General features: G+C 42.2%; 4 protein-coding genes and 1 non-coding gene across 9 annotated transcripts in view; all 5 read right to left on the bottom strand.

Annotated features, from left to right (window-relative positions):
• igf2bp2a (insulin-like growth factor 2 mRNA binding protein 2a) overlaps positions 1-9,048 on the bottom strand; it is a 49,410-nt gene extending 40,362 nt beyond the window's left edge. The window contains exons 1-2 of the mRNA XM_062402526.1: positions 8,621-9,048; positions 7,314-7,374 (exon numbers count right to left, since the gene is read on the bottom strand). Of these exons, the coding sequence (XP_062258510.1) occupies positions 7,314-7,374; positions 8,621-8,795 (236 nt within the window). The 5' untranslated portion in view covers positions 8,796-9,048. The remainder of the gene's footprint in view (positions 1-7,313; positions 7,375-8,620) is intronic.
• Positions 9,049-11,956: 2,908 nt separating this feature from the next.
• Positions 11,957-17,327, bottom strand: tra2b (transformer 2 beta homolog). Of its 4 annotated transcripts, none has more exons than XM_062402482.1 (8): positions 17,212-17,327; positions 13,896-14,029; positions 13,574-13,745; positions 13,285-13,473; positions 13,072-13,187; positions 12,536-12,727; positions 12,353-12,423; positions 11,957-12,256 (listed from the first exon to the last, which is right to left on the bottom strand). In XM_062402482.1, the coding sequence occupies exons 1-8, from the start codon at positions 17,233-17,235 to the stop codon at positions 12,246-12,248; spliced, it is 909 nt and encodes a 302-aa protein (XP_062258466.1). In that variant the 5' UTR covers positions 17,236-17,327; the 3' UTR covers positions 11,957-12,245. The 4 variants fall into 4 exon arrangements, with proteins under 4 accessions (XP_062258466.1, XP_062258467.1, XP_062258468.1 ...); XM_062402483.1 differs by having other exon boundaries at positions 12,353-12,420; XM_062402484.1 differs by having other exon boundaries at positions 13,580-13,745.
• A 1,464-nt stretch (positions 17,328-18,791) lies between these two features.
• On the bottom strand, positions 18,792-20,895 carry hce2l1 (high choriolytic enzyme 2-like 1). Its single transcript, XM_062401843.1, has 9 exons — positions 20,824-20,895; positions 20,692-20,743; positions 20,497-20,556; positions 20,260-20,412; positions 20,056-20,173; positions 19,424-19,602; positions 19,241-19,322; positions 19,034-19,158; positions 18,792-18,936 (listed from the first exon to the last, which is right to left on the bottom strand). The coding sequence occupies exons 1-9, from the start codon at positions 20,893-20,895 to the stop codon at positions 18,923-18,925; spliced, it is 855 nt and encodes a 284-aa protein (XP_062257827.1). The 3' UTR covers positions 18,792-18,922.
• A 755-nt stretch (positions 20,896-21,650) lies between these two features.
• Positions 21,651-25,009, bottom strand: hce2l2 (high choriolytic enzyme 2-like 2). Of its 2 annotated transcripts, none has more exons than XM_062402651.1 (10): positions 24,950-25,009; positions 23,681-23,812; positions 23,543-23,585; positions 23,386-23,448; positions 23,153-23,308; positions 22,940-23,057; positions 22,645-22,823; positions 22,351-22,432; positions 22,128-22,262; positions 21,651-22,018 (listed from the first exon to the last, which is right to left on the bottom strand). In XM_062402651.1, the coding sequence occupies exons 2-9, from the start codon at positions 23,738-23,740 to the stop codon at positions 22,133-22,135; spliced, it is 831 nt and encodes a 276-aa protein (XP_062258635.1). In that variant the 5' UTR covers positions 23,741-23,812; positions 24,950-25,009; the 3' UTR covers positions 21,651-22,018; positions 22,128-22,132. The 2 variants fall into 2 exon arrangements, with proteins under 2 accessions (XP_062258635.1, XP_062258634.1); XM_062402650.1 differs by having other exon boundaries at positions 22,141-22,262.
• Positions 24,223-24,295, bottom strand: trnak-uuu (transfer RNA lysine (anticodon UUU)). The gene has a single exon. It is a non-coding gene; the product is annotated as a tRNA-Lys (tRNA).
• Positions 25,010-25,952: the final 943 nt, after the last annotated feature.

Here is a 25,952-nt window from a genome sequence, read left to right as displayed (position 1 = left end):
GACACCAATACACCCCTGGACTGCATTGTGGGGCTTTCAGCTATAACCGGTAGACAGTCTCCACTCTCCAAGGACTGGGTGAAATTACAGGGACTTAAGCGGTAACTATAGGATTGTGACCGTGATATCAAACTGTTATGATGATCAGTTGTGGGGTGAGACTCAGGGTGTTGTACGCAGCAACCCCAACTTTTTTTGTTGTGAAGCCTTTAACTTGTGTAATGCGGAGGACTCTGGGCTCACTTTCTGAAAGCCTCCGCCGCTCCACTATAACTAAGCAAAACACTCAAAACTGGTTCCTATGGCAACGTGGAGAACCTAACCTGGAACTGTTGGAGTTGAATACAGCGCGAGCCGTAAACACACATGGACACACACACACACACACACACACACACACGCACACGCACACACACACACGCACAGAGGCACAATGGCAGAGTTTTGGTCTCCCATCAAGATATTGTAAATGTCACAAGACTGTACCTTTTGACATTTGCTGCTTCAAAGACAGATGACGCACACGTCAAGAGACATTCCTGCAGTTGCATAGCAGGAATAACAACACTCCATGCACGTTAGCTTTTTTTAATTAAAGCATTTGTGGATTTCCCTGAAAACAGGAGCGGGTTTAAAGACAGAATTGGGGCCAGGGTTTCAAAGAAGGGGGGGGGGGGCTGTTTTTAAGTGTCAAAATTTAAAAATGATCAAATAAAATCAATGATAAATGGTACATGATTAGAAGTCATTTTGATTATTCAGTGTAATAAATGGATTTCAAAACTATAAATGTCGGAGTGTCTCTTTGTCTGCCCGCTCATCACATCGACTTCATCCCTGGCTTGAATGTATGGCTGAGGACCTGGTGAAGTGCGGCGTCGAACATTTTAAAACACATAGAGATTCCTCCATGTGTTTTAAAATGCACTTGATGTAACCCTGGTAATAAAGTGAACTGAGATGCAAATCTTCGATGATGTCACTGATGACGTCAACATATGTCATGCTTTTGTAACTGCAAACTGACCAGAGGCCGGAAAAAAAAGAGACACAGACCTGTAAGAGGCTCCACTGCTCCTGCCTAGAAGCAAGGCACCCAGTGTGTCTGTGGCCATTATATTTCTCTTTCAAAGTCCTCTTTGTGTGGCTTTGTGGTCACTTTGTCAACTTTATGACATGTGATGTTAACAATCACTTTATACTTAGCTTCGGCCCAGGATGCCGTGGGTGTGCACCCAGCAGACCTGTCCAGTAAATCCATCCATGGCACTCAGAGGCTAAAGAGAGGGGCAGTCAGATTGGAGCTTGGGCCTGTGTCCCCCGTGGCCACTCCTCTGGCTGTGCCACTGGCTTTATATAAGCAAGATAAGAGAGTGAGAAATGGATGGAAGGATGGAAAAGGTCAGGTGGAAGTGTTTAAAAGGACCATTTGACCTGGGGAGAACAGAATTCCCAGCACGAGGCTCTAAGCCAATGTCTGCTTCAAGAGCATCGCTTCCAAGCACTGGAACTGGGATTGGCTGCGTGTGAGCATTGACAGCCGACAACTCACTCCGTGCTGCGCTCTGATTGGCTCGGTAGGCGTACCCACCATATTCATTTCACCTGTTGTTCAAGACCCATCAGAGCTCTAAAGCTGCACATGGGCAGCAGGGTTGTCTGGTGTAAGGAGTCGGCCTGCGTGAGCAATGCCACCTGCTGTGCGCCACAGCTGCCCACCCTTCCATGGAGACCACACCCTTGGGTGCCCACTGGGAACACTGGCACACGGAGGAGCGAGAAACACTAAACTTTACGTCCGGCATGCAGCTTTCAGCCAGGACGGCTTTATCTACAAGTGATCACACACACAAACACACACACTCACACACACACACACAAACACATAATCATAAGAGAAGCAGATTGATCAAAAGAGCGACGTAGAAATGGAAGAGGAGACAAAGCAGCTGTTACTTCTTCAAATTACCCCCCCAAAAAAAAACTTGGGTACAAACTGCCCGACTCATAATAAGGATTTATGATTCATTAAATATTCATCTGCAGCAAATTTAAGTTTCTGGCAATTAATCTAACGCTGCTTAGCAAAACAGCGTCCTCAAACATCTGCTCGGGAACAATTCTTCCTTGGGAGGAATTCTTTGACGGCTAAATAGGTGTTGTCTCTCGTGCACCTGGTGAGGAGGCGTGCAAGAAAATGAAATAATGCAAATGGCCATGTTGAACTCTCACAGGTTGCTGTCAGTGAATTTATTAGAAATACAGTTGTAATAGTATTTCTATGTGGAATGTCTGATAAACTATGACAGAATGTGGGTGTTCACTTTATTCTTGACAAACTGAAGCTGACCCCAGTGCGCCAGATTCTCTCGTCGGGAAAAAGGAAAACAGCATCAATGGCTCGGCTCAAGGAATCCTAATGGCTCTCATCTCTAATCGCTGAGGGTTTATATTACTTCTGCCATGAGCTGTCTCTCCGTGACTCTCATCATTCAATCACACAATCTTGAAAGAGGTATCTTTTTCTCCTACTCGGATGAATGCTGTTTCTCAGCTCAAACTGCTACTTGTCACCGACCGGACACATCAGCAATCGCTGCTCCAGTTCTGTCACTTCCCTTAAGGTCAAACCATCTCCAAACTGTGCACGCTCACCATTAACCTCACTGGTTCATTTCAGTTGATTCAGCAGGGAAAGAAATGTGAGATTTTTGGGGTTTCCAGTGTAGAGACAGGAATCCCTCCTCTTCCGGACCACACCCTGCACACCTCGCCGCTGCCACTCCCCCGAGTCGCCGAGCTGATTACTTAACCGCTGCTTGCAATCAATGCACGGCTGCTCCAATGCATTAGTCATGCAATAGGTTGGAGTGGAATGTGGACACCGGCTTACCGAGAATTGGATCTCTGCTGTTGCTGCGGTGATGTACAGCACACACGAGTGTCTGGTTGGGGAAAGAAAGAAAGAGAAAAGGTGTTTCCAGCGCTCGCTGGGCTTAAACAGAAATCCCACCGGTCTGAAAGACACACAGTGAATCGACAATTCTCTCACATCTAATCTCCCTGCTCCCCTCAAGCTATGTGCTCAGTTGCACTTGCAAATCAGTTATCACTTCGGGAGAGGAACACACTACTGCGCTTTTGTGGAAAAGTTGGTAATTGCTATATAAATTAAGCAGTGTTGTAGAATTCGCCCGACATGAAAGCCCTTAGATTAAACAAGACAAGTAAATAGGGATTTTTCCTAGACGAGCTGATGGAGAACGATCTCATTTTATTCATTCTTCATCCTCATTTTTACGGCAAAAAGGACTCAGCCAAAGACACATGAAGCATCCTCCTGTTCAACATGAGTCCAAAGCCTGAGACGGACCAATCGAGAGTTGGAAAGACTCCATAGATGCTCTTTTAGGCAGAAAATGAACAGAGTTGAGGGACACTCTTCTGTTCCTGCTCTTCAAAAAGGCTGCTTTCAGTGCGACGCCTCCTCACAGACAGGTGAGAGGAGACACAAGGAGTCGGGGGAGAGGGCACAGCGGGTGTGGCTCAGGAGGGGAGCAGGGTGCAGTGACTCCAGCCATCGCTCCGGACCAAAACCTGAGCCCGGGCTGGAGAGCTTCCCCTTCACCCGCGGATCAACTGGGGAGTATTAATGGATTCGGAGTGGATCCACTGATGGCTATCACATTTCACTGTTTTGACTCAGCGAGCACTGACTACCCAACACAAGCATCTGCATGTGCACAGCTGTGGTGCAATGCAGATGTTTACACCCATGTCCTGGTTGGTAAAAATCCTTTTGTAGCAGAAAAAAAGAGCTCTTGGGATCAATTCAGCCTGATCCAGCAACAGTTTGATTCCAGTTGATTGTGATGGAGTTTAATGGAGTGAAACGCCTCCTGTTGTCGCACTATTTGACAATGTTTGCAATTCAGGTGAAGTCAGAGGTGGACGGTAATTATAAGGAGCTGGTTGTGTTACTCTCAACTGCTACACAAGCAGGTAAACAAATCTGTGTTTATAGCACAACAACAAAAACAACAGTCTTGGCATGTTCAATACAGATAAAGTGAAAATGTATCATATCCACAGCCATGAAGAGCTCCAGCTCGTCACTGTCCACATCTTCTTAACTTATTTCAAAGTCGCGCTGCATTTTAATCGTGTGGCACCCGCATCAGCTAACAACTGTACACAGACACTCACCACAGATTTAACACGGTAACTTGATGAGCATGGGAAAACTATTGTTTCTTTTATTTCAGATTTCTGGGCTCAAAATAAGCCTCCATTAAAAACATCCTGAGCAAAAATGTAAAAATGGTATTTAAGTTCGAGGAAGTGAACATATTCTTTTTTTTTTAGCTCTTTTTTATTCTTCCAATCAGAACATATATTATCTAATTAATGAGTAATAATATTGAAGTTATTATATTAACAATTCTAGGTCAATATATTTGTTTCCTCTACTTTGTAAGTCACAAAATCTGTTAATTTCTAACATTATTTTGCTATGTCTTTTGTACCTTTTATTAAGTTTTTCTTTTCTAAAACTTGTATTTCTAACATTATACATCTGATCTTGTTTCTATGCTGATGTTGCCATGATTCCCAACCACATTGGCTCAACTCCTGTTGTACTTAATGTGTTATATATAAATAAATCTTACTTATCTCACAAAGTTCACACTTTGAATGTTTATTAATCTTATGTCATTATAAAAATCAACATACATGTACCTGAAATAAGATTTTAAGTTTTTACTCGCAAACAAAATGAATTAATGTGAATATCAGTTGTCTCAGTACGACATTAGAGCAATATTAAAGTGATCAAATCAACCCCGTGTAGAAATAACTTTATTAATATTTTATAACCTAGTTTTAAACATTTCCAATAATATGCAATTAATTATTCTGAATTTTCCATCATAAGAAACTTTAAAGCTTTTACAAGTAAAACCCCAAAACAACTTTACTTCTTATTGAATTGCACCAAATACAATTGTGTTCAGGTTTGTGTCCCTAAACCTATTTTAAATGTCAAAATATGAAATATATATCAGTGAATTAACATTTAGAAGATGAATAAGATATTAAAACCTATACAATTAGGTTTAGTCTGTGCAGTTTTGAAAAACCCATTTAATAGCATTTAACAAGGCCCAGAAAAACCAAACAAATTCCAAAAATACAATAAATTACAAATCTTGATAAGTCGTCATTCCTTATCATTACAAACAGACATGATTTGATTGTTGATCACATACTGCCTGTTTGAAAACTTTACACAACTAAAATATATTGTATATATATATATATATATATATATATATACAAACAGCAGCAACTCCACAAGACCAAGAGAAGCCGAAGCAGGCCTGAAGGTGCTGAGCTCACACACTGCTCACATAAATGACTAAAACTAAAACTGATCATTGCTTTTATCTCCGACTTCACCTCCGCAGCCATATGTATTTAAAATCAAATGCATAAGAATAACAACAAGATTCATATTATAATTGACATGGGTTTTTTAGAAATAACGTAAATAAGTTAATTGTAATTTGAGTGTTGCATTATTAAATGCTAATTGTTTTCCTTAAAATGCCTGGTACCACAGACTAACTCTTACAAATCGTTATTTCAGAAATAATTTGCATTTGCTATATGGATTATGACAGTTGCATTCTACACCCGATAGGACAAAAATACACATTTAAGCTTTAAACATTTTTTTTAAAATGTACGCTATAAAAGACAAATAGTCCAAAACAGATGGTGTAAAACTCTCAGGAGGTTTAAAAACTGAATGAATCTATCAATTAAAAACACATTTGAGCTAAATAATGGGAAGTTACGCTTCCACGTGTCATTCCCCCCATTTAACATCCACAGTTTCAAAATGAACACCTGTACGTGCCCCGCGCTGCACGCACGTCCACAACAGAACATAACATGGCGAAGGTCGTCGCCTCGCAGGCCCTGATCCCAACACGCACCACGCGACTTGGACCCACGCACGTACATTTGCTTCCATCTGATTCCGCCCTGCTGCGAGCAGGCCCATCATGGCAGCCATTATGAGGCTCTCCCAACATTTGCCATGGCCTACGTGCACATGAAGTGTGGGGAGTGGCGCAAGGGCTGCTCTCTGCACCATGTTGCGCGTTGCAACTGAGAGAAAGCCGCCCTCAGGACGAGCCACATCACAGCAGATCGCTCACTGCACATTTTTCAACATACACACTTTCTCTGTATTTCAGATTCCGCAGCGTTTTGCACACGTAGCCACGAGAGCGAGCAGCGCAGGGAAAGTGTAGCCTCCTGCACCCGAGGGGGGAGGGCCCTGCTGGAAACGCATAAAGTGGGGGTCACGTGTTCCTCCGCAAGGGGCTTGAATATTTACCTTTTTGTCACGCAATGTAAGTCCCCCCCCTCCCTCCCCTGCTGCTGAAGGCATTGTTAAAGGAATGTCGTGCAGCTATACGTGCAAGTGCGGACATAGGATCCACAATCTGGTGCTTTTTTTAACGCATTACGCACGGAAAACGCTGCCTTTTTGAATTATTATTATTATTATCATTATTTCAGGGGCTCACTAGCAGCTCGTGGACTTGTTGTGTGTTTGTAAAGTGAGGCTGGTACACATTTGCACAACAACAGAGCGGTGACGGGATTTCTGAGCAGGCCATATATACGTTAGCTCACACACCACCTCTCGCTTTGCTATGACTCTCCCAGACACACAGACACATACACACACACACACACACGTATGTAACCAGGGGAGAGGCTCAGCTGATTGGTATGCATCTCATCGTACATTGCAGCGTTACAGTCAATACGGAAACTTAGACGCCTACATGTAGGGAGTACGGATCCATTTAGGTATATACGTGTGCAGCAGCCAATAGGAAAGTTTGATGATTGTATATGGAATACGTGAGATTTGATTTATTGCCTCTGTGTTTGTGTGTGTGTGTGTGTCCATGTTGTACAGTGGGATAGGCACTTCACTGCTGCAGATAACGCGATAATGGCAGCAGCCACCGTGTGTTCTGCGGATGTCGGGACTAAACTGTTTCCCCTGCCGCTTTCTTACCAGGCATTTGCACAACTTACTGAGGAAATAACAACAAACAACAAACAACAAAAGCGTGGTAGAGATCACACAGAAGCAGATAGAGAGGGGAGTGGGGGCGTGCTTGCTATATTTCTCGGCGGAAGCCTACAGGTCACACACAGTCTGCCATGGGGCACAGATGAGGCGTATGGGCACAATGTGAGTGGGTACGTGTGTGTAGGCCTACCGTAGTCTTTTGGGAACAGAGTAGTCTACCTCTATCACCTTCCCGTGCAACTCAACTTTACCTGTAAGGATGAGAATGGATAGTGTAAGAGAAGCTGTGCGTTATGACAGCAACAATGCAGGCGGCTGCTGCTGGCGTGTAGGCCTCCACCATGCAACACTTTGAATCACTTCACCCAAGTAGGTGCGTCCCCATTCAACCAGCCTGCCCCTGCTCCACGAGGAGGGCGCTTTACGCATGACACTAAACTCTGCATGTTTACACCAAAACAAGCACAATGGGCCGTTTTGGTGTATGTGCAGGGTCACAAATGGAGGGAGGTCGGCGGCCAAATGAAGCATGATAAGGTTATATATACATAGTGTATTTGAGGGGGGTGAATGGGCAGCCATGCTTTCCACTCCCACAACCCTCAGTGCAATGAGGGGTGTTTTTTTTCCCCAGCTCCCAGTAAAGAATGCAACACGTAAAGAAGAGATGGTGAAAGGAGGATGACTTGTCCTCGCTCTTTCTCCGCTGTACAGTGGGTTAATTCTTCAGCCCTTTTTAGAAGCAAATTGCCTTTGAATTTGCCTTTGATCCACTCCTCGGCGAAGCTTGCAACACGAGTGCTTTTCCCCCCCTCTCGTTACTATTACGAGTGGCCTGGCGCAGCACGGAATTAGCGTCTCACCTCGTCCCCCCCCCCCCACCCCCTCCAACTCGGCTACCTGTTTATTAGCTCTTTTCCTCCGGACCCCCGTGACCCACCTCCACGACACCTCGTAAAAACATGCCCAGACACCGGGGGAACACGGATCCGGCAAGTTTTCAGCGCTCGCATCGCCGTGCCGCCTTTAATAAAATCAGGATAAAAAATAAGTGAAAAATAATTATGCCTACCCACCGAAACCAGTCGCACCATCCCATACATTCCAGCGGGGCGATTTGCGAAGAAGCGCCCCGCACCATCGGAATCCCCCCTCGATATTATACGTTAAATGTTGCGCGTAAATGTGCGTTCTCGAGTCTTTTTTCTCTTTAAGGGGCAAAACGAAGCCCCGAGTGTGTCCCCATGCTATCGATCATCTATCCGATTCCTGCTGGGAGAGCGTGTGCATGACTGAGCGTTCACATAAACTCTCATGGCACAGAATAAAAACACCAGAATAGGAAAAAGAGGTTTAAGCAATGATTCGGTATTTCACAGTTTCGCACAACATGCGCTCTTTATTTATTTTTTTAAACGGATCTGTCAGTTTCGGATTCGTCTTCCTCCTCTGTCACCACCAAGCCAGCATCACTTATCATAAAAAGCCAACACTTACCAGAAAGAGTCTCTATCGCCTTTATGGCCGAGTTCTGATCGGGGAAGTCCACAAAAGCATAGCCGGATTTCAGCAAGACCTGCTCGGCCACTGGCAGCTTCCTCTCCCCGAAGAGCTGCTGCAAGTCCTCGACAGTGACCGAAGGACTTAAATTCCCAACATATAGTTTGTTCATGATCTGAAAAAAGGAGGAAATTAAAAAAAAATCTCCGAGGGGTGTCAGTTCTTGTGGAGTGAGAGAGCGAGAGGCGATAATCCGGACAGTAGAAAAAAAATAAAGATTAAGATAAAATTTAAAAAAAAAAAAATTAGGGGGGGAAACAATCAGCTGGGATTTAAATAATAAAAATAAAAAAAATGCAGCAATCACCCCCCAGGAAATAACCTAGCAGTAAGCGACCCCCCAGCACCAACTCTGGCCCTGGTCAAACTCTTTTAACAAGGACTGGGGGGGAGAGAAAAAAGTGTCGTTACGACGCTACTCCGGAGCCAACAAGCACCGCCTCTTAATAAAATCTCCCTTAAAATCACAAGAAAACACACACACACACACACACACACTCACACTGTCAGTAGGTGCATGTGGGATCACTCCTGGTTTCCAGGGTATGTAAGAGGCATGATGATGATGAGCATGATGACATGGGTAACATTCAGCAGAAAGGATGGGCTTAAAGGAGGCGAGATGGGGTTAAACAGTCTCCATCAAATCATAATAAGGGCACGCAAATTGACTTGGGGGAAGTGTATGGCTTTTTTTTTTTAAGGTCTGTTAGGAAATCGATGTCACTGTCATCCCCAAACACTGTCACCGACATGTGTGTATTTGACTTATTTACTGGCAGAATAGAAATATGGAGACGGAGGGGGAGGCCTCAAGACTCCTGTGAGTTGTCACCCTAATAAAACATCTGACGTGATCATGTTCATGTGTTTGGCAGAATTTGGCTGCACTTATAGATGTTAATAAGTAAAGAATGCAGGAAGTGAAACCTGAACACCGCCATTCTTGTAAACTATGACCTCGTGCAGAAGTTACTGTGAGTTAAGATACTCTGCATTTTCCCAGTGGGCTCTACATTATTCCCAGGGGGCCACAGTTTGAGGGGACAGACCTTCAGCACATGTCCCATAATGTAAATGCTAAATTAAATGCAATAACTCTTGGTTTGCACTTCAACCTAGTGCTAGTGTTCCAACATGCAACTGTACAACACGCAAAATTGAGCAAAACATTTATTTTTAGAGGCCGATAAGGAGAAGTGAGGGGATTCCTGAGTCCTGTGCAGGGAGGAGGAAGAGGAGGCGCCCTCTACGCAGTGTCACTCACCCAGTCTGAGATCATACTCCCAGGCTACAGATATTGTATAGCATCTCCTTTTCCCTTTTTTCCTTTTTGTTGATGTAGGTGTGTTCAAGTGGGAGTGTCGTGGGAGGGAAGGGAAGGAGAGGGGGGGATTTTCAAAATAAAAGCTGTAAGGGAAAAGGCTGGGGCTGCATGACAAGGAGGTGGAGGCTGGTGTGTGTGTAGGCAGGCTGCAGTGCTCATGCATGGATTTGTAGTCTTGTACCTACAGTAGTTACCAAAGGGGGGGAGGAGCCTTTTCCCCTGCAGCACTTGAGTGTTTTCTACATGTGACTGGCCTGTGCATTGGAACATTACTGCCACCCCACTGTAGTGCAGAGAGAGGGCCAGCAGCAGGAGTGAGCATCCACTCTCCTTGTTTACGTCAGCGTGTGCACAGAGGAATGTCCGAGTCTATTTACAAAACAGCTCTTCAGTTACTTTTCCCGATGACATGCTGACAGCTGAGACTCACTCAGACCTGAGGTGGAATAAGAGCCATTCATTTAAATCATCTCCAAATTCATTTAACACTGTGAATTAAACAACCGCTGCTTTTCATATTTAACTTATTTGATGGTGTAGTTCAATTTAAACAGCAGGTAATTTCAATAGGTTTTCTTTTGAGAGTAGATAAACACAAAAGTCACATCACATTCGGCCCTTCCTGTGCCGTCAAACCCCCCCAAAATGATTTCCACTGCGAAAGGAAAAGGAACTGGGAGGGATGTGACATTTGTGGAACAGAGAACAAACAACACACACATATGTGGTACAAGATGGAAATAAATAGGCGTGTGGAGGTTCCAAGTTGGGGGTAGCCGTTTAAACTGGGGGCAACAGGTCAAACCACTCAAACAAACTCAGATAATAAAATAATAGTTTTTCGTACTCCCAAATATTTCCATACCCTGTTTCTATCCCCCTTGGAAATTATGTTGTCTGAGTAAATAACCATTTATTTAAGTGGTTTTGATTGAACTTTCCATTTCTTTTAGGAAATATTTATATCTCATTGACTAGACACTTTCAAGCAAAATATTGTTTAAAAATACATACCTGTGTAATCAGTACAAGGAGGCTAAGTGCATATATTACAAATAAAATAAAATAAAATATCGTCTGCAATGTTGGACCCTGTTAAAGGTAATGAAAATAGTTTTGAATAATTTAGGTGTCAAAATATAAAAACTGCAGCGAGCAGACTCCAACAGAACAGTGTGTCACATCGTGTACTGTACTGTATGTCATGGATGCTGGATCAGGTTTGGACTCCTCTGTGCCCAGTAGGGGTAGATGTTGGACTTCAGTTCCTCACAGCCAGACGCTGCTCAGCGGGTCTCACCACAACAGCACGGTGAGAGAACAGCGAAGGAGTAAACACTGCTCGCTGAAATCAACTCGCTTTGTTCAGCCAGGTTTAGTCAAGGATAGGCAGCAGACACAGCGTACTTTGAATTCATCATATAATAGTGAGGACATATGAGCCGGACAATCAGACTCAAGTCACATTTAGTTTCACAACATTCAAAATAAATAAATAAAAGATATGGACAGTGATTCAGTCTGACATAAACTGACACTATTTTTTAAGCAAACTCAACTGATATACTGCCTCAATATTTTGTTATATCAGTTGGAAAATTCATGTTTAAAGTCGTCTTCTTTAATGGACTATTTCAAATTTTTGTGGCACATACAGTCACAGTTTTGACTGTAAAAGTAAATTCTACAGAATGCATCAATTCTGGTAAAATGAAGACCTTAATACATCTTTATGTCTCCAGACCCTTTTCACAATAACGATACTTGGACTTTGAATTTTGTCCAAAACCAGAAATAATTTTAATATCGTATTGTAACAGATGCATATCTCCAACTAACCCTAAATGGAAGTGGTGATGGCTATTTCCGATGCTTGTATCAGTATTGGAATATCTGTAGTTGTAAGCCAAGTGCTGAAGTGCAGTAAGAAGGGACACAAGTCAAAGTGGAAAAAAAGGATCCTGATTTTAATCTGTTCAAAGTTGTATCTTCACTCAAATTGTATTCAAAAAAAATCAAAACATTAATATGCCGGCTATGGCAGGGATCGTCTAGTTCAAAATTAAAAACATATAGGGACAGCTCAGGTCAGTTTACATTTACCGGTCATCAACATCAGCAAACAAATGTGAACATCACCTCATGAAAAAAACAGCTGTTCTGAAATCAATCGTTCCACTCAAACATTTCCTCCTTCGCTTGGAAAGACTAGGAGTTTTTGCCTGATGGTGACATTCAGTAACGACCTGTGAAACGAAACAGTCATAAGAGAAATTCCAACACACTGCAACCTGTTGAATCATTGCGAGTGAAATAGTGGATAATTCAAGAGAAAGACTCACGGGGAGAATAAGACCGCGATCTGGACCGAGACCTGTAAGCCCCTCTGTAGTACGGTGATGGAGACCTTCTTCTGAAACCAGACCAAATAAAAAATGTTTTCCATTTCAGATGGTACTGGGAAAATAACACAACAACAAAACCAAAATACAATGAGCGGACATTCTTTTGGTTTTCATCATCACCTGTATGATCTATAGCATTCCCTGTCATCATAGCGATCATAGCCGCCTCTCTCGTTCCCGCGCTCATACCCACGATCATACCCGCGGTCAGAGTCACGTGAATGACGTCGAGGACCACTGGGCCCTCCTCCTCCTCCACCGCCGCCACCACCACCTCCACCGCCGCCACCTCCACCTCCACCACCTCCGCCGCTACACAGGAGGAAGAAAATATTGAGTTATACATCTTATTTTACCTCTGCAAGTCTTACTGCTCTCATCTAATCGTAGAAGGCCATGGTACAATACTTTGTATTTTTTGAAAAAGAGAAATACAATTGAAGCAGTATTCAAATCGTTTATCATTATATTGGTTCAATTATTATGAAGAAAAAAAAATCTTTAGCACCGAAAATGATAAGCACTACTTTTTTTCTGTTCGAGGGGCTACATTTAATAAAATACAACAACACATTTGTACAATAAAGGAATTGAGATGAAACACCACAGGAGGTTATTACATGAATGAAAACCTCTGTATGGTGCAGAGGGCTTACTATGTTGGTCGGCCCATGTAGATTCCAGGAGTTGGGGTGTGGGGTCTCTTTGTAATGGAGAAGTCTACCCGGATCCTACGACCGTCCAGCTCCATGCCATTGGCCCGCTCCTTCGCCTGGCAGCAGACAAACACATGAATTACTGCTTAGCACCCATACACACATTTTAGGAACGGTTTGGACAAAGGACTCTGTCAACGCGTGTCCTCTCACCTCTTTGGCATCAATTGTATTCTCGAAGTAAACAAAGGCAAAGCCCCTGGAGCGCCTCGACTGCTGGTCACACACGATGCTGACATCCGCCAGGGGGCCGTATTTGGAGAAGACGTCTCTCAGATCCCTCTCTGTGGTGTACAAGCTCAGGCCAAACACTCCCAGGCAGGCGTTGGGGTCAGGATTTGTCTACAGTTGGAAAGATGTCAAGGTCAAGTGGTTGAACAAGCGTTTGGAGAAATAAAATGGACTATATTTATAAATTTGCCAAATAAAGAGCCATTCAAACATTTACACGGTTGCCGATGTGCCTGCGGCGATTGGACATGGGGGAGTGGCTGTGGCTCCGGCGTCGACGCTCTCCACTGTAGGATCTACTGCTACGGGATCGACGATGATGGGACCTGGAGCGGGAACGAGATCGGCTATAGTGCCTCCTCGAACCACGGTGGGAATGGGACCTGTGCAGACGGAAACAATACATCAACATTGAGATAAACATTTCTATGGCTGCTACAAATAACGGACAAGGATCTTCACATCCTGTCTGAAAGTTCATAGAATAGAGATTATTCTGTTGTGAATAAACATCCATAAACATCTTCACTCACCCAGACTTTGACCTGGACTGGGACCGGGATTTGGAGCGGGAATGGCGGGAGCCTTCTTTCGAGCGGGCCGGGGAGTGGCTTGCGGATTTCCCCGAGGCCGCTGGGCTCGCGCTCCTGGAGGCGGAGCGAGACTCCTGAATGGACCACACACACCAACACACATCCTTTAAGTACCGACGCGAGGACAAACTGAGAAATTTGCCTGAATATTTTTATGTTATAAAGAATTAAGACTAGCCTGTATGGAGTACAGAAGAGAACAGTATTTACAATTGAGCATTAGGAAAGAAGATTCATAATTTGTGTAGTCATGGATATAATAACGTTAATGTGATTACATTAATGTGTATAATGAAAAGAAATGTGTCAGTTTTCTTAATACTGTAATGATTTAAACTTGTATGAGTGAAAAGAACATGCACGCAATTGACAAACAGACCAGAAAGTTACTTAGCGCTGTGATCTTAGGGCAGATTACTTCCTTAACTTCATTTCTGTAACTTCATTACTTCTTTCTTCAATTCTCTTACTTCTTCTTACTTCCCCCATCTCACACACTGCCCATACTTCTTCCCTCGTCATGTTTTAGCATGCATTCAACAATTCAGCTTCACACATCTGAGCTTCGTATTATAGAAAATAATGTGGACATGAGACTTCTTCTGCTTTTTCTTCGTCCAACCTTAACCTTTATGAAAAAGAAAAGGATGAAGAATATATGACTACAATTATAACTGCAACCTCATTCAACTTTTAATGTGTCATTTATAGGAGCTTACACATGCATGGGAATGTTTCACATAATGCAGAAATCTTCAGTGTTCATTTTACACTTCACTTTCAGTGGGTCTACATTCACTGTTGAATCCTGTCGGCCACAGGTAAAGCATTGTAGGTGCCAAAAATGTCATCCTTGATACACTTTGTTATTAAGGATGACTTTTTTACGTCGTCAGGAAAACAGAACAATAACAACATACACCTTCACAAGATGACATTATGATTACATTTGATCTTTTGTAATAAATGCATTGGGTTCCTTAATAAAGTTGTTCATATTAGTCCTGTTGACATTAATTCTTAAGTGACCTTTAAGGTATCAAAAGTGCATTTCAAACCACTGAATGTGAATGTCTGCTGAACAATGCCTTTATCTATTTCAGATAAATTCTGGCTTTAAAACAAAAAGCCCAAACGACCTCAAGATTCCGTCACTCATTTGTACTGTCTTTCATCACTGATGATAAAACAGCCCTGAAGTATACGTAGAAAATTTTGCAGCACACTAACCTTCAGTAAACTTGCATGTTCATCAAAAAGCCTCTAAATAATTCACTGTGATATACTGCATCATAACATTTGAAGATTTCCCATGAGGCAACACAACTAATCACACAAGACCACTTCTAGTTGATCACACTAGTGGAAGCTGGTGTGCAAACAAAATAGGTTGTTATGCCGGCAAGTCACTGCAAACTGCATGTCCACAGTAAATGTGGGCAACAGCGTCTACAGGAACGCTTGTCTAACCAACCTAAAGGTCATTTGACAGGAACAAGAATTGTGTCCCATGCACATAGCTTGAACCAGCGGTACAGAAAAAATACTAATAATCTAAATTCCTCCCGAAAAAATATCACCCATTTACATGTATTCCTTATTTGGGCCTGTGACCCAAGCCACGTGCAGGCAAAACTCAAACATGTGCAGAACAAACTGCCCCATATGTTTGGCTTGAATGAGTTTATTACAGTAGAGATGTTCCGATACCAGCAGCAGAAATGCCTTCAAATCTGCAAATGTCAGATCGAGCATCTGCAAATACATGAATCAATCTACCATTGCGATGCCATGATGTTACCGTGTATTACTTTCACCCAGCAAAACCTGCCATTTTCTTTTCCTGGAAATCACTTACTCTTTGCTGCTTCAAAACAGCAACCGCACTGTTCTGCCACAGGCGGTTACTATTTTTGGAATGGCGAAGAAGAGGTGATTTCTGATAGCATAGCATTTGCCAGAACTAGCTATAATATCTGCAATTCATTAATATTTAATTCTGGAAAGTCCCACACGTAAAACCGTGACATGTACTGTATGCAAAAAAAATTTATTAGTGTTCTTTTTCAGCTATGACTGTCACAATTGTTATTTGCCATTCATGCTCCTTGTGGGTTTCCTTTTTCTAAAGATTTAACTATGTTGCCATAAAACAATGATAGCAATCATCACTTCCTTACAGGGTTAGTAGCATATAGCTATTAAAATGCACTGGTATCATTACTCAGTATCAGGAAGGGAAATGGTAGAGGAACATCTCTATTCTATAGGGCTTTCACAGAGAATATATACAGAAGTGGTCTAAATCACAGAACTGTTTTCTATCGTGTCATCTGACAGAAGGTGAGGGAATCGAACTGTGACTTCCAGCCACGCAGCACAACATTTCATATGTTGCCCCCGAGATCTAATGCAATGGTTGAATGTGCGAGTTAATACAAATGAGTGAGAAGAAAACTTGAGGCCGTTCATTGTTTTTCTTAATTGCTAAGATTGTTAAGCATTATTAATTATTGACTCAGGTTACCACGCCAAAAAAAACACAGTGATTCATGCTCCTAAACATACCCCCCCCCCCCTCCCCCAAATAACACATCACTTCATGGATAGCGGACGTATCGTATCTGAATGCAGTTTACCAGCAGTTTATAATTGCTCCATTAAATCCCCTCTAAATGTCGACAAAGACTCATCGGCCCCCTCGGTGTCTGCGGACTGTCGCTGGCTAATTATTCATCAACGTGCTCGACGAACTTTTAAAGAAACGTGATGAACATCGACCTTGGAAATGCTTCGTGTTAACAGTAAACAGAGACACTCTCACTCGGGACTATTCTCGGGTTTGTTATTTTTAACCTGGTTAATCCGTCGGGATTGGGGTTTGACATTATCGTCGCGGTGCCTGCACTGCACGCCTCCTCCTCTAGGCCCTGAGGACTAGCTAACACCGCCAGATAACGTTAGCCCGTTAGCTAACTCTTATAATGAGTGTATAAACACGCTGCACTACAATTTAACTAGACCTTTTGCTGTGGGTGTGTATTCGTAATATAATATTTGCCTGGTCGATATGATACGATGATAAAGTATGTTCTATATGACTATCTCACACGGACCGCATGATTAAGCTAGCTAGCGAACGTTAGCTAACTAGCACTAGCTAAAACAACATGACGGCCAGCTCCATACAGACGAGTCACTTCAACGCTCCAGATGAAATGAGACAGACAACGCGTCAATAAGAGCGCATACGTACCCGAGCCTTTCCGTTATCACTCATTTTAGAGACAGTGACTATTTTTACAGTTCAGCTAGCTACGGTCCACAATGTGTGTGTGTGTGTAGCAGCAGCTGCGAGGTTTTATCCGAAGCTCCTCCCACAAGCTCGTGAGCCGCTACCAGACTCTCCACTGTACCACAGGCTGCCGCCGGAGCTCGATGAGAAAACCACATATTCACGATTTAATCGAAATGAAACCGGTTAGAGCGTGAAATCCAAGCGACCATCGGTGTGGAATAGATGAGACAACATATCGGCTCAGATAGAAACGAGACATACTGGACACATTTCAGGAGGAGGCAAGAGATTCCGAAGATCTTTAATGATAAATACAATGACACTGTGCCTAGAACAGGGTACACACATGAATTAAGAATATAAGTTTAAAAAGGATTAAAACAATAAATAAATAAAAATCTATACAGTCTAAAATGTTGTCAAGGAGTTCAAGTTCTGTACATATAATGAACCCGTCTCCCACTCAGTCCCCAACTATGAAAACATTGCTTTGTGCCTTATGTAAACATGTATGTCTTAAGATATTCAAAACAACTATTTTAATTTATCAGTCATTAAAACTTGATTTGTATCAGAGACACCAATTTTGTCATGTCCACCCATCACGATGGGGTAAAACAATTTGATTAAAATACAAAATAATAACGATTGATATGGAACTTCTCAAAACAACATTTCAAAGTGCTTAAAAAGTATTAAATTAAAACATTAGGTGAAATCAGAGATCTGGTTCAAAGCTGATCCTAAACAATTTGAATAATGGAACATATAAAGATGTTATTGTTTTGTTTGGAAAACCCTCCCGTTAACACCACTCCTGACCATCGGCTCCTGTCATCTATCTTCCTCACCTCTTTTCTGTGTTTCTTTGCCTTTTCATTTCTCTTCCCCTTCAGGTTTATTTTCAGGCAGTGAAGAGGAGAAAGTGATTTATCCGGTGGTTAAAGAGGTGTGTCCCTTGCTCCAGGCACTCAGTGTATTGTATAGTTGCAGTGGTACAGTGCAACACCTCAGACTCAGACTCATGTATCTGGTTCAAAACACTTGAAATTTACAGGGTTAAGTTCAGCGGAAGAAATATGAGTGAAAATTGGCTTGGTTTTTTTTCTCTCTTGCTAAACCCCTGATCATTCCACATGGGTACGTGCACATAAAGGGAGCTGTCACTTTCAGATTGGTGCGGAAAGACAAAGATCTGATCGCTCTGACATTCTGTAATACCGTATACGTTCTATAGGGATCACAATGTGTCTGCAAGACAGAGTAAAACATTGAGTCAGAACAGAACAGAATTATTTGTGTTGCACTTTCTTTATTTAAAGTGAGCAGAAGCTGAGAAGGAGGCAGAAATGGTACAAACTGGTTCAGAGAAGGCATGCTGGGAATTCATTGTCAGCAAAAGGGAAATGAAAAACTGGTCAGATTCAGTCTGACATTAACACAGTGATGGTTTTCTTTATGTTAGAGAAACGCTGCTTTCAATTCTTACTGGTCTATTTATTTAATCTAATGACAAGATTAGTAGATTGTGATAAAATTCAAAAGTATTAATGCAGAAAAGTGAAATAGCTAAATGTTAATGATTCCCATGTAATAGGCTGTAGATTATGACTTTAGAGCAGATTTAACAGAGTATGACAGAATGACAGATTCAACACTCTGGATCCAGCTACTCGTTGGCACCTATAAAGAGGTTGAAGAGTAAAAAAAAGAATGAGTCAGTCACTTTTAATGGAAGAAATACTTTTTTCCTCAAATGCCAGTGTACGTGTGCACCTACCACAGTTATAAAGGACGTTTATTTTATGAAGGTCGAGAGCACTGGGTCCATCTCGCTGGCCAATGGGAATGTAAGGGTCAGGTTTGGGGATTATTGTTGGTCCACCATCTTCAGAGAAGGCATATCTGCATCAAAGATTCATAAAGTATAAGTTAGTAATGCATGAAAAACCCTGGCAGTATGTTGGAGACGCAGAGAGTAGCTCACCTTCCATAATGCATGACGGAGTTGTAGTCGTATGGGCTGTTGAGATTGTTAGTGAGCTGTTTCCTGAAGTTATACATCTGGTCTGTAAGAGCACATAAAACACAAAAGGTCAGAGGAGGGCAAACTAAAAGGCTTTCTGAACCAAGTGACATGATGATGGGAGGTGATTATTTTTATCCTGACCTGCCACAATGTTTTTCCATACAATCGTTACAAAGTGGTCTCGGTCTGAGCGGGACTGCTCGTGCACAAAGCCAAGAGCGTGCATGAACTCGTGGGCGGCCACTCCCGACCACATGCATCCAGGAGTCTGTAGTGACAAGGTCTGGCTTCCCCCAGTCTGCCCCAGAAACGACCAGCAACTTGGGGTACGAAAAAAAAACAAAAAACACGACAGAAAAATATATCTAAACAATATGTAATAAGACAGGTATTACATTTCTTAACTAGAAGGGCACTCAGTGGAGTGTATATCTTAACCAAGGCCAAACACTTCCCTTATGAAACCAAATAGAAATCGACTAGATCTGTATTTTTATTTCGATCTGCACCAAATTGCTCACTAGCAGACATCAGTCCCCTAAACATGTCTGTCTTTTTTCATCAAGATCCATGAATTATTCACAGGGAGATAATTACAAACCTTGAAAAACCTTTAACTCTACCAATCTAACAATGTTAAAGCAATTGAAAAGAAATGCCTGGATCCGCCCCCCTGATCCAGATCCACAATGAATCAACAGACAGACACACACAGATTAAATGAAAACATAACCTCCAGGGTGGAGGGAGACATTTGTTGCGATCCTACTCACCCATATCTCGGCTGAATATCCAGGAAACTGCCTTCATGCGTGCGCTGAACAAATTTAACACATGTTCCAGAGGAAATGTCTTGCATTCCATTTTCTATGGTGATTCTGTCCATGTCGTCTGCCATGAAAACAGAAACATATGCGTAAAGATTCAAACTCTAAATACATTTCTATAACTACCCATTTAAATGTCTGGATTCTTACCGTATAGTGGGGAGATGATGTACGGTACATAGACAAATCCATCAACTGCCTTAGGCCACAGACAGGAGTTGCCAGGGCAGGTTATAGCACTCTTCATGTATGAACTGGCGATATCTCCCTCTTTGAACAACAGTCCTCGAGGGGGCCGAAACCCTTATGAGAAACAGAGAAACTTTTTATTGAGTCCACAACAAACTAAAAAAGCATTCATTCATATAAAATGTACAGTTTACTTACTGCTATTCATCTGCAGGATTTGATCCATCACATTCATTTCGTCCCATTCTGGAAATTCATCTAAATGCAAAAACAGATACATTTTTTTATGTTTTTCTATTTTTCACTTAACAAGAATCAGCATGAAAGTGTTAAGTTATTTTCATGCATGGTGATGATGTAAGCATAAAAGTTTCCTTTTCCCTAAGAGCCTACCTGAGTATTTCCTTTTCGACCTCACTTTTCCCTCATGTACTCCTGTAGCGTTCTGAATGCAAAAGTTCACATTAATACGGTTTAAGGCTAAAACGGGGATGTGACCCAAAAGTATTCTCTACTGCCACTGACCTTAACAGGAAGAGAGGACACCTGATTCAACAGGCCGAGGAGGAGACCCAGGAGGATCATGGTAGAATGCATTGTGGCTTTTCAGAGTGGTGTACGAGTTTCCTTCTGCGGTCTCCAGGTGCTGTGCACGATCTAAATGAACTCTGCACCTCCCCTGAATCTATATACCCACTTCTTCTCCTCTTCCCTGTACTGATTGGTCATGTGTTCCATGATGAAGCACGATTCAGAGCCCCTCATCAAGCGGTCTATGTAATTTACTCAAGTCCCCTGCTGAGCCGTGAAAGGTGCTCCCTCGTGCTGACCTTCACCGTACTTATCTCATCTTCACATTCAGCACTTTCACAGATGAGACACTTGCTGTTTTGCTGGCAGACCGTGCAACGACTCAGCAGAAGCCACCGAGAGAAGAACTGGTCTCCAAGTCAGACAAACCAGCAATTTGTATCCGACTAAACCGGTAACCAGTGATTTTGTGATGAACTCTGTTGATAACCATCTTGACGGCAATCATTTTGTTACATTGGTAAATATATAAAAGCCAAACATTATCCTTCTCTCTATATTATTTCTAGGGGCAAATTTGAAGACCAATGACCGAGTGAAGAAATTGATGTGGCTGCAGATTATAAAATGTTGCCTCTGTGGTTAGCGAGAGTAAAAAAAGTGAAATAAAATATCGGTATCTGAGTTAAAGGTTGATTGTCTTAATAATGAATCTTAATGTGGTGTAAATATTAACCCAAGTGAATGTCTTCTTTAGTTTTCTTCTGATTAAAATGGACAACATGACACATTTACATTTTTTAAATACTTTAATTCACTGCATAAAGGAAGGATGCAAATAGGAATACAACTTCTTTACATTCGTGCAATCTCGGACCAATATATGAAAGGACCTATGCTGTGTCTATAGGGTAGATATATACTGTAGGTCAGACCTTAGTCGTATGAACCTCAGTTTTCAGATTCTGTCGCTCCGCTCACAAACTTCTTTATTGAAACGTTCTCAACAGAAGCAACACGACTTGTTTAAACTCACACATTTGTTTGCACACAGAGGAAATGCTGATAAGAAGCTTAAAATCTATATTTATTGGAGCCGTTTCCATGATTTAAAGTCGTTTCTTCTATCAGCTTCCTGCTCAGTTCTGTTTCATCTCAACTCAGTTCAGTTAATTATCGTCCATGTCACCTGTGGGACAGAGACAGAAGGAATCAAACATTTGACACTGAAGAACATCTTAAGTAATATTTGCACATTACAGTTACTAGTTCCTCTACCAAAAGAGATAGTTCAGTACGTTTGTTACCAACCGCATTGGTAAAGCTTATTGATTTTCAACTTGTCAATGTGGCTGAGAGTCGAGGCCTGGCCCAGCTGCACCTTGCTGTTCTTAGGTATGATGGTTGGTTGCCCATCCTGGGAGTAGGCATACCTAAACAACATATATATAAAATACATTGTGATGCAGGAGTTCGACCATGACAGTATTCATTGATCTAAATCAAAGTATCACTACTCACATCCCAAAGTGCATGATTGAGCTGTAGTCATATGGAAGATCCAGATTGTCGGTCTTGAATTTCTCAAAATTCCTCAAACGATCTGTTGGAAATTTAATAATATTTCTTTAAACGCAAAAGCATTTGTTCAGGTTTTTGTCTCAATATTTTCATAAATACGATGTAGAGCGTTTCCAATCTCTGTTGAGTAAATTGCTGAATAAATACAGTTAATCATGAATGGTCTTTAATTTACTGTTGGTAAAGACCTCATTCCCCCAAGGCCACCCCCCTTTCCCGCCCCTTTGAAATTACCCCTCCAAATGTTTGGCCACATGATGCTGACATAGTTGTCCCGGTCCAAGCGAGACTGCTCGTGCACAAAGCCCAGGGCATGCATTAACTCGTGGGAAATCACTCCGACTTGGAGGCAGCCAGGGCTCTGGAGAGATACGGTCTGTCTTCCACCCCGTGAACCAAGGTAGGACCAACACCTGGATTAACACACACACACACATGCACCAAGACAGAGAGGGTTTGATTCGTAAACCATTTTCTAGTTTAAACAAAGACAAACTGGTATCAAACTTTGCAGGCGGAGGCCCCTCACCCAGACTTTGGCTGGATGTCCACGTAGTCCCGCTGGTGAGTCCAGGGAACAAATCGCACACAGGTGCCTTTCTCCATGCTGTCCATCCCTTTCTTTATCAGCTTTGTCTCCAGTTCAGCTGTCGAATAGTTTACACATAATGGAGAGCGGTTGTTGGTGAATATCAGAAACATCTAGACTATTTAAAATTTTGAAAACTTCATTTAGACATACAGTATTGAGTTGATAGCCTGTATGCAATGTAGACATGTCCGTCCACTGACTTCGCCCAGAGGCAGCTCCGTGCGAAGCAGACCTTGGAGCGCCTTCCAGCAGAAACAGCAATGTCTCCCTCTCGGAGAGTGGTGGAGCCCTCGATGATTCGGGAGGCTGAGACAGACATCAGGGAAAATGTAATCATTCTACAGCGGAAAGGCAATTGTTACAGGGTGTTGTGTGAAACTTACCTTGGAACTCATTAGCTTTTATGATTTCATCCATTGCTGTCCCAACACCGTGCTCATCACGCTCTTAAAAAGAAGAGTTATTAATCAACTGTGCGCACTTATACAGCACTTGGTCTTATATTACATTTTCATTCAAATCCAATTGTATTCACTGTACCTTTATAGCCGATGGGGCCCCATTTTGGGCTGAATAAAAATTTCTGCAAATAAAAGACAAAGTTGTTTCAAATTTGGTTATTGCTAATCTCGTTTAAATAAAAAAAATCAGTCCCACTGCGATCCCATGCACATTTACCTGGGTGTGTACGGCTGAGAGACAAGCGGAGAGCATACACAAGAGGATAATCCCGTCCATCTTTGCAGGTCAGATGTCTTCTGTGTTGCCATTTAACCTGCGAACGCCAAGCTTTATACGTGCTCCCAATCACTGTGCGGAGAAAACACCGTGATTATCTCTGGTAAATTACATGGTTAATGTTCCTTTTTCGCTTCTGCGAGCGAGTCTAATTCCCAAATTAGTTTGATGCTTTCACAAACAACAACTCCAACCATAGGATAATGTGAGGTCTCACTGCGGGTAATAACAGCTCCACTGCAATGACCAGCTTTAAATGAAATGGTTTAATGTGTGGCACAGGTACGGGGCAATTTTAGGCTTTGGCGAGTATCATCTCCTTGCCAGGAGTGGTGTTTTGTCTTTTAACTGATAGTCTCACCAACAGTTGATATGCATTGTGGTCCTGCTTAAAATCGAATGGAACGTTTCTGTTGTACAACTTGTGTTAAAAACAACATACACTGAATCTGTTGTCTACAGTGAAAAGAGAAAAGTAGGACCGCCCGAATAGGGACTTGAACCCTAGACCCTCAGATTAAAAGTCTGATGCTCTACCGACTGAGCTATCCGGGCCCTGAACGCATCACCGGATGTGCACCTATATATAGATCGTCTCGCCCCATGTACTACTCTGAGTTCTACGAATGGCAGTTCGGTAAATCTTCAGTGTTTTAGAACAAAAGTAGAACATGAGCGACTTTGTCGACCTCACGTGTTCGACACCTCATGACGAGTTCACGGTAGGACGGGGTGAATGTTAGCTGACTGGGCCAAGTTAGCTTAATTCTAACAACGTTCACATTGACTGTTAATCCTTACGAAAAAAGTTACGTTGTTGACGCTGTAATCCACTGTGATCAATTGTAGGAGCAAATCCGAGGGCGGCAGCGAGCGATTCACGAACATAGAGTGAAACTGGAGGCCGCCCAGCGGCAGAGGCAGCGTATCGAGCAAGAGACACTTCAGTGGTAACACAAATACAACTATTATTTACTTTAGAGAAACTTAAGTGAAGTGGAGCGAGTGTTCATCAAGTAAAAAGAGTTATGTCGGAACACGCGTCCTCTACGTGGTGGTTGTCGATACGTAAATTAGTTCTGCTCCGTTTGGCCTATGTTCCAATTCAGGTTAAACTAAACGAACTTTTACCTTCATCTTAAGGGACGACTAGTGTGATTATCCTTGATATTTAGATATATAGAAACATATATATACCAGTAGTCTTACCTGGAGAAGAAAGACTCGACGTCACCTCATCTGTCCTCCATCCATCCATCCATCCCCCTGGTGGCTACTAATTAAGGATTGGGGCCCTGCATACCAATTATCTGTAGTCACAGGCATGTTTAAGGGCACCTGTCAGTTTTCAAAATAGTAAAAATTCAAATATATATAAAAAAATGCTGATCCAGGTCTGCACCATACTTTTCTTACCGTATCAACACTTAAATTAATTAATCAAAACAAATTGAATCGCAGAGTTTATGCAAAAAATGAGGAAATATTTGGACAAAATGAAGGAGTAAATGCAAAGTGAGAATAAAGTTTTATCTTCTTTTATTAAACAAGAGTGACTGATTACTGACCATCTTGAGTGCCTGTATCTCTGGTACTTTTAAATAGGCTCACCAACACATGGAAAACTACTTTTTGAACAGGAACTGTTATGTTTAAAAGATCCCAAATCACATCCTTTTAACATGATCAACTTGTGCAAAGCCAATACCAAGCGATTAATTCTGCAAAACCAAACATATGCAGTGTGTGGACTTTTGAGCTGTTGTTAAATTTGTCTAATGAGTCCTGCACTCACTTGCAGCACCAGAGAAACTGAGCGGAGGGCCGAGTTGATGATGGATAAAATCAGAGTCGTTGATGTGTTACAGCAGCTGAGTCTTATGCTGCAAGAGGAGAGGCATCTTTCTGAACAACTGAATGGTGAAGCCCCTGAAGACAGGTATTGTACCACACTGTGTAAACAGAGACATATTAGATACGAATGCACAAACCTGCAGTGTCAGTTTTTTTCTTTTTAGAAATCAAAAGAGAAATTTAGAGGAATGCTGTGAGCGTCTTGAGAACAAGGGGAAGGTTCTCGCCACTGAAATATTGGAGGTGAAACAGCGGCTGGCCGAGGCCAAAGCTTGTAATGTGGCTGGTGAGTGGAAAATGGAGGACGTCTACTGGTCAACTGCTATTTGATAACGTTTGTAATATACTGTGTATTTGT

Source organism: Platichthys flesus, chromosome 13, assembly GCF_949316205.1.
Source record: "Platichthys flesus chromosome 13, fPlaFle2.1, whole genome shotgun sequence".
Lineage (NCBI taxonomy): Eukaryota > Metazoa > Chordata > Actinopteri > Pleuronectiformes > Pleuronectidae > Platichthys > Platichthys flesus.
This window is presented reverse-complemented; position numbering and strand designations above follow the sequence as displayed.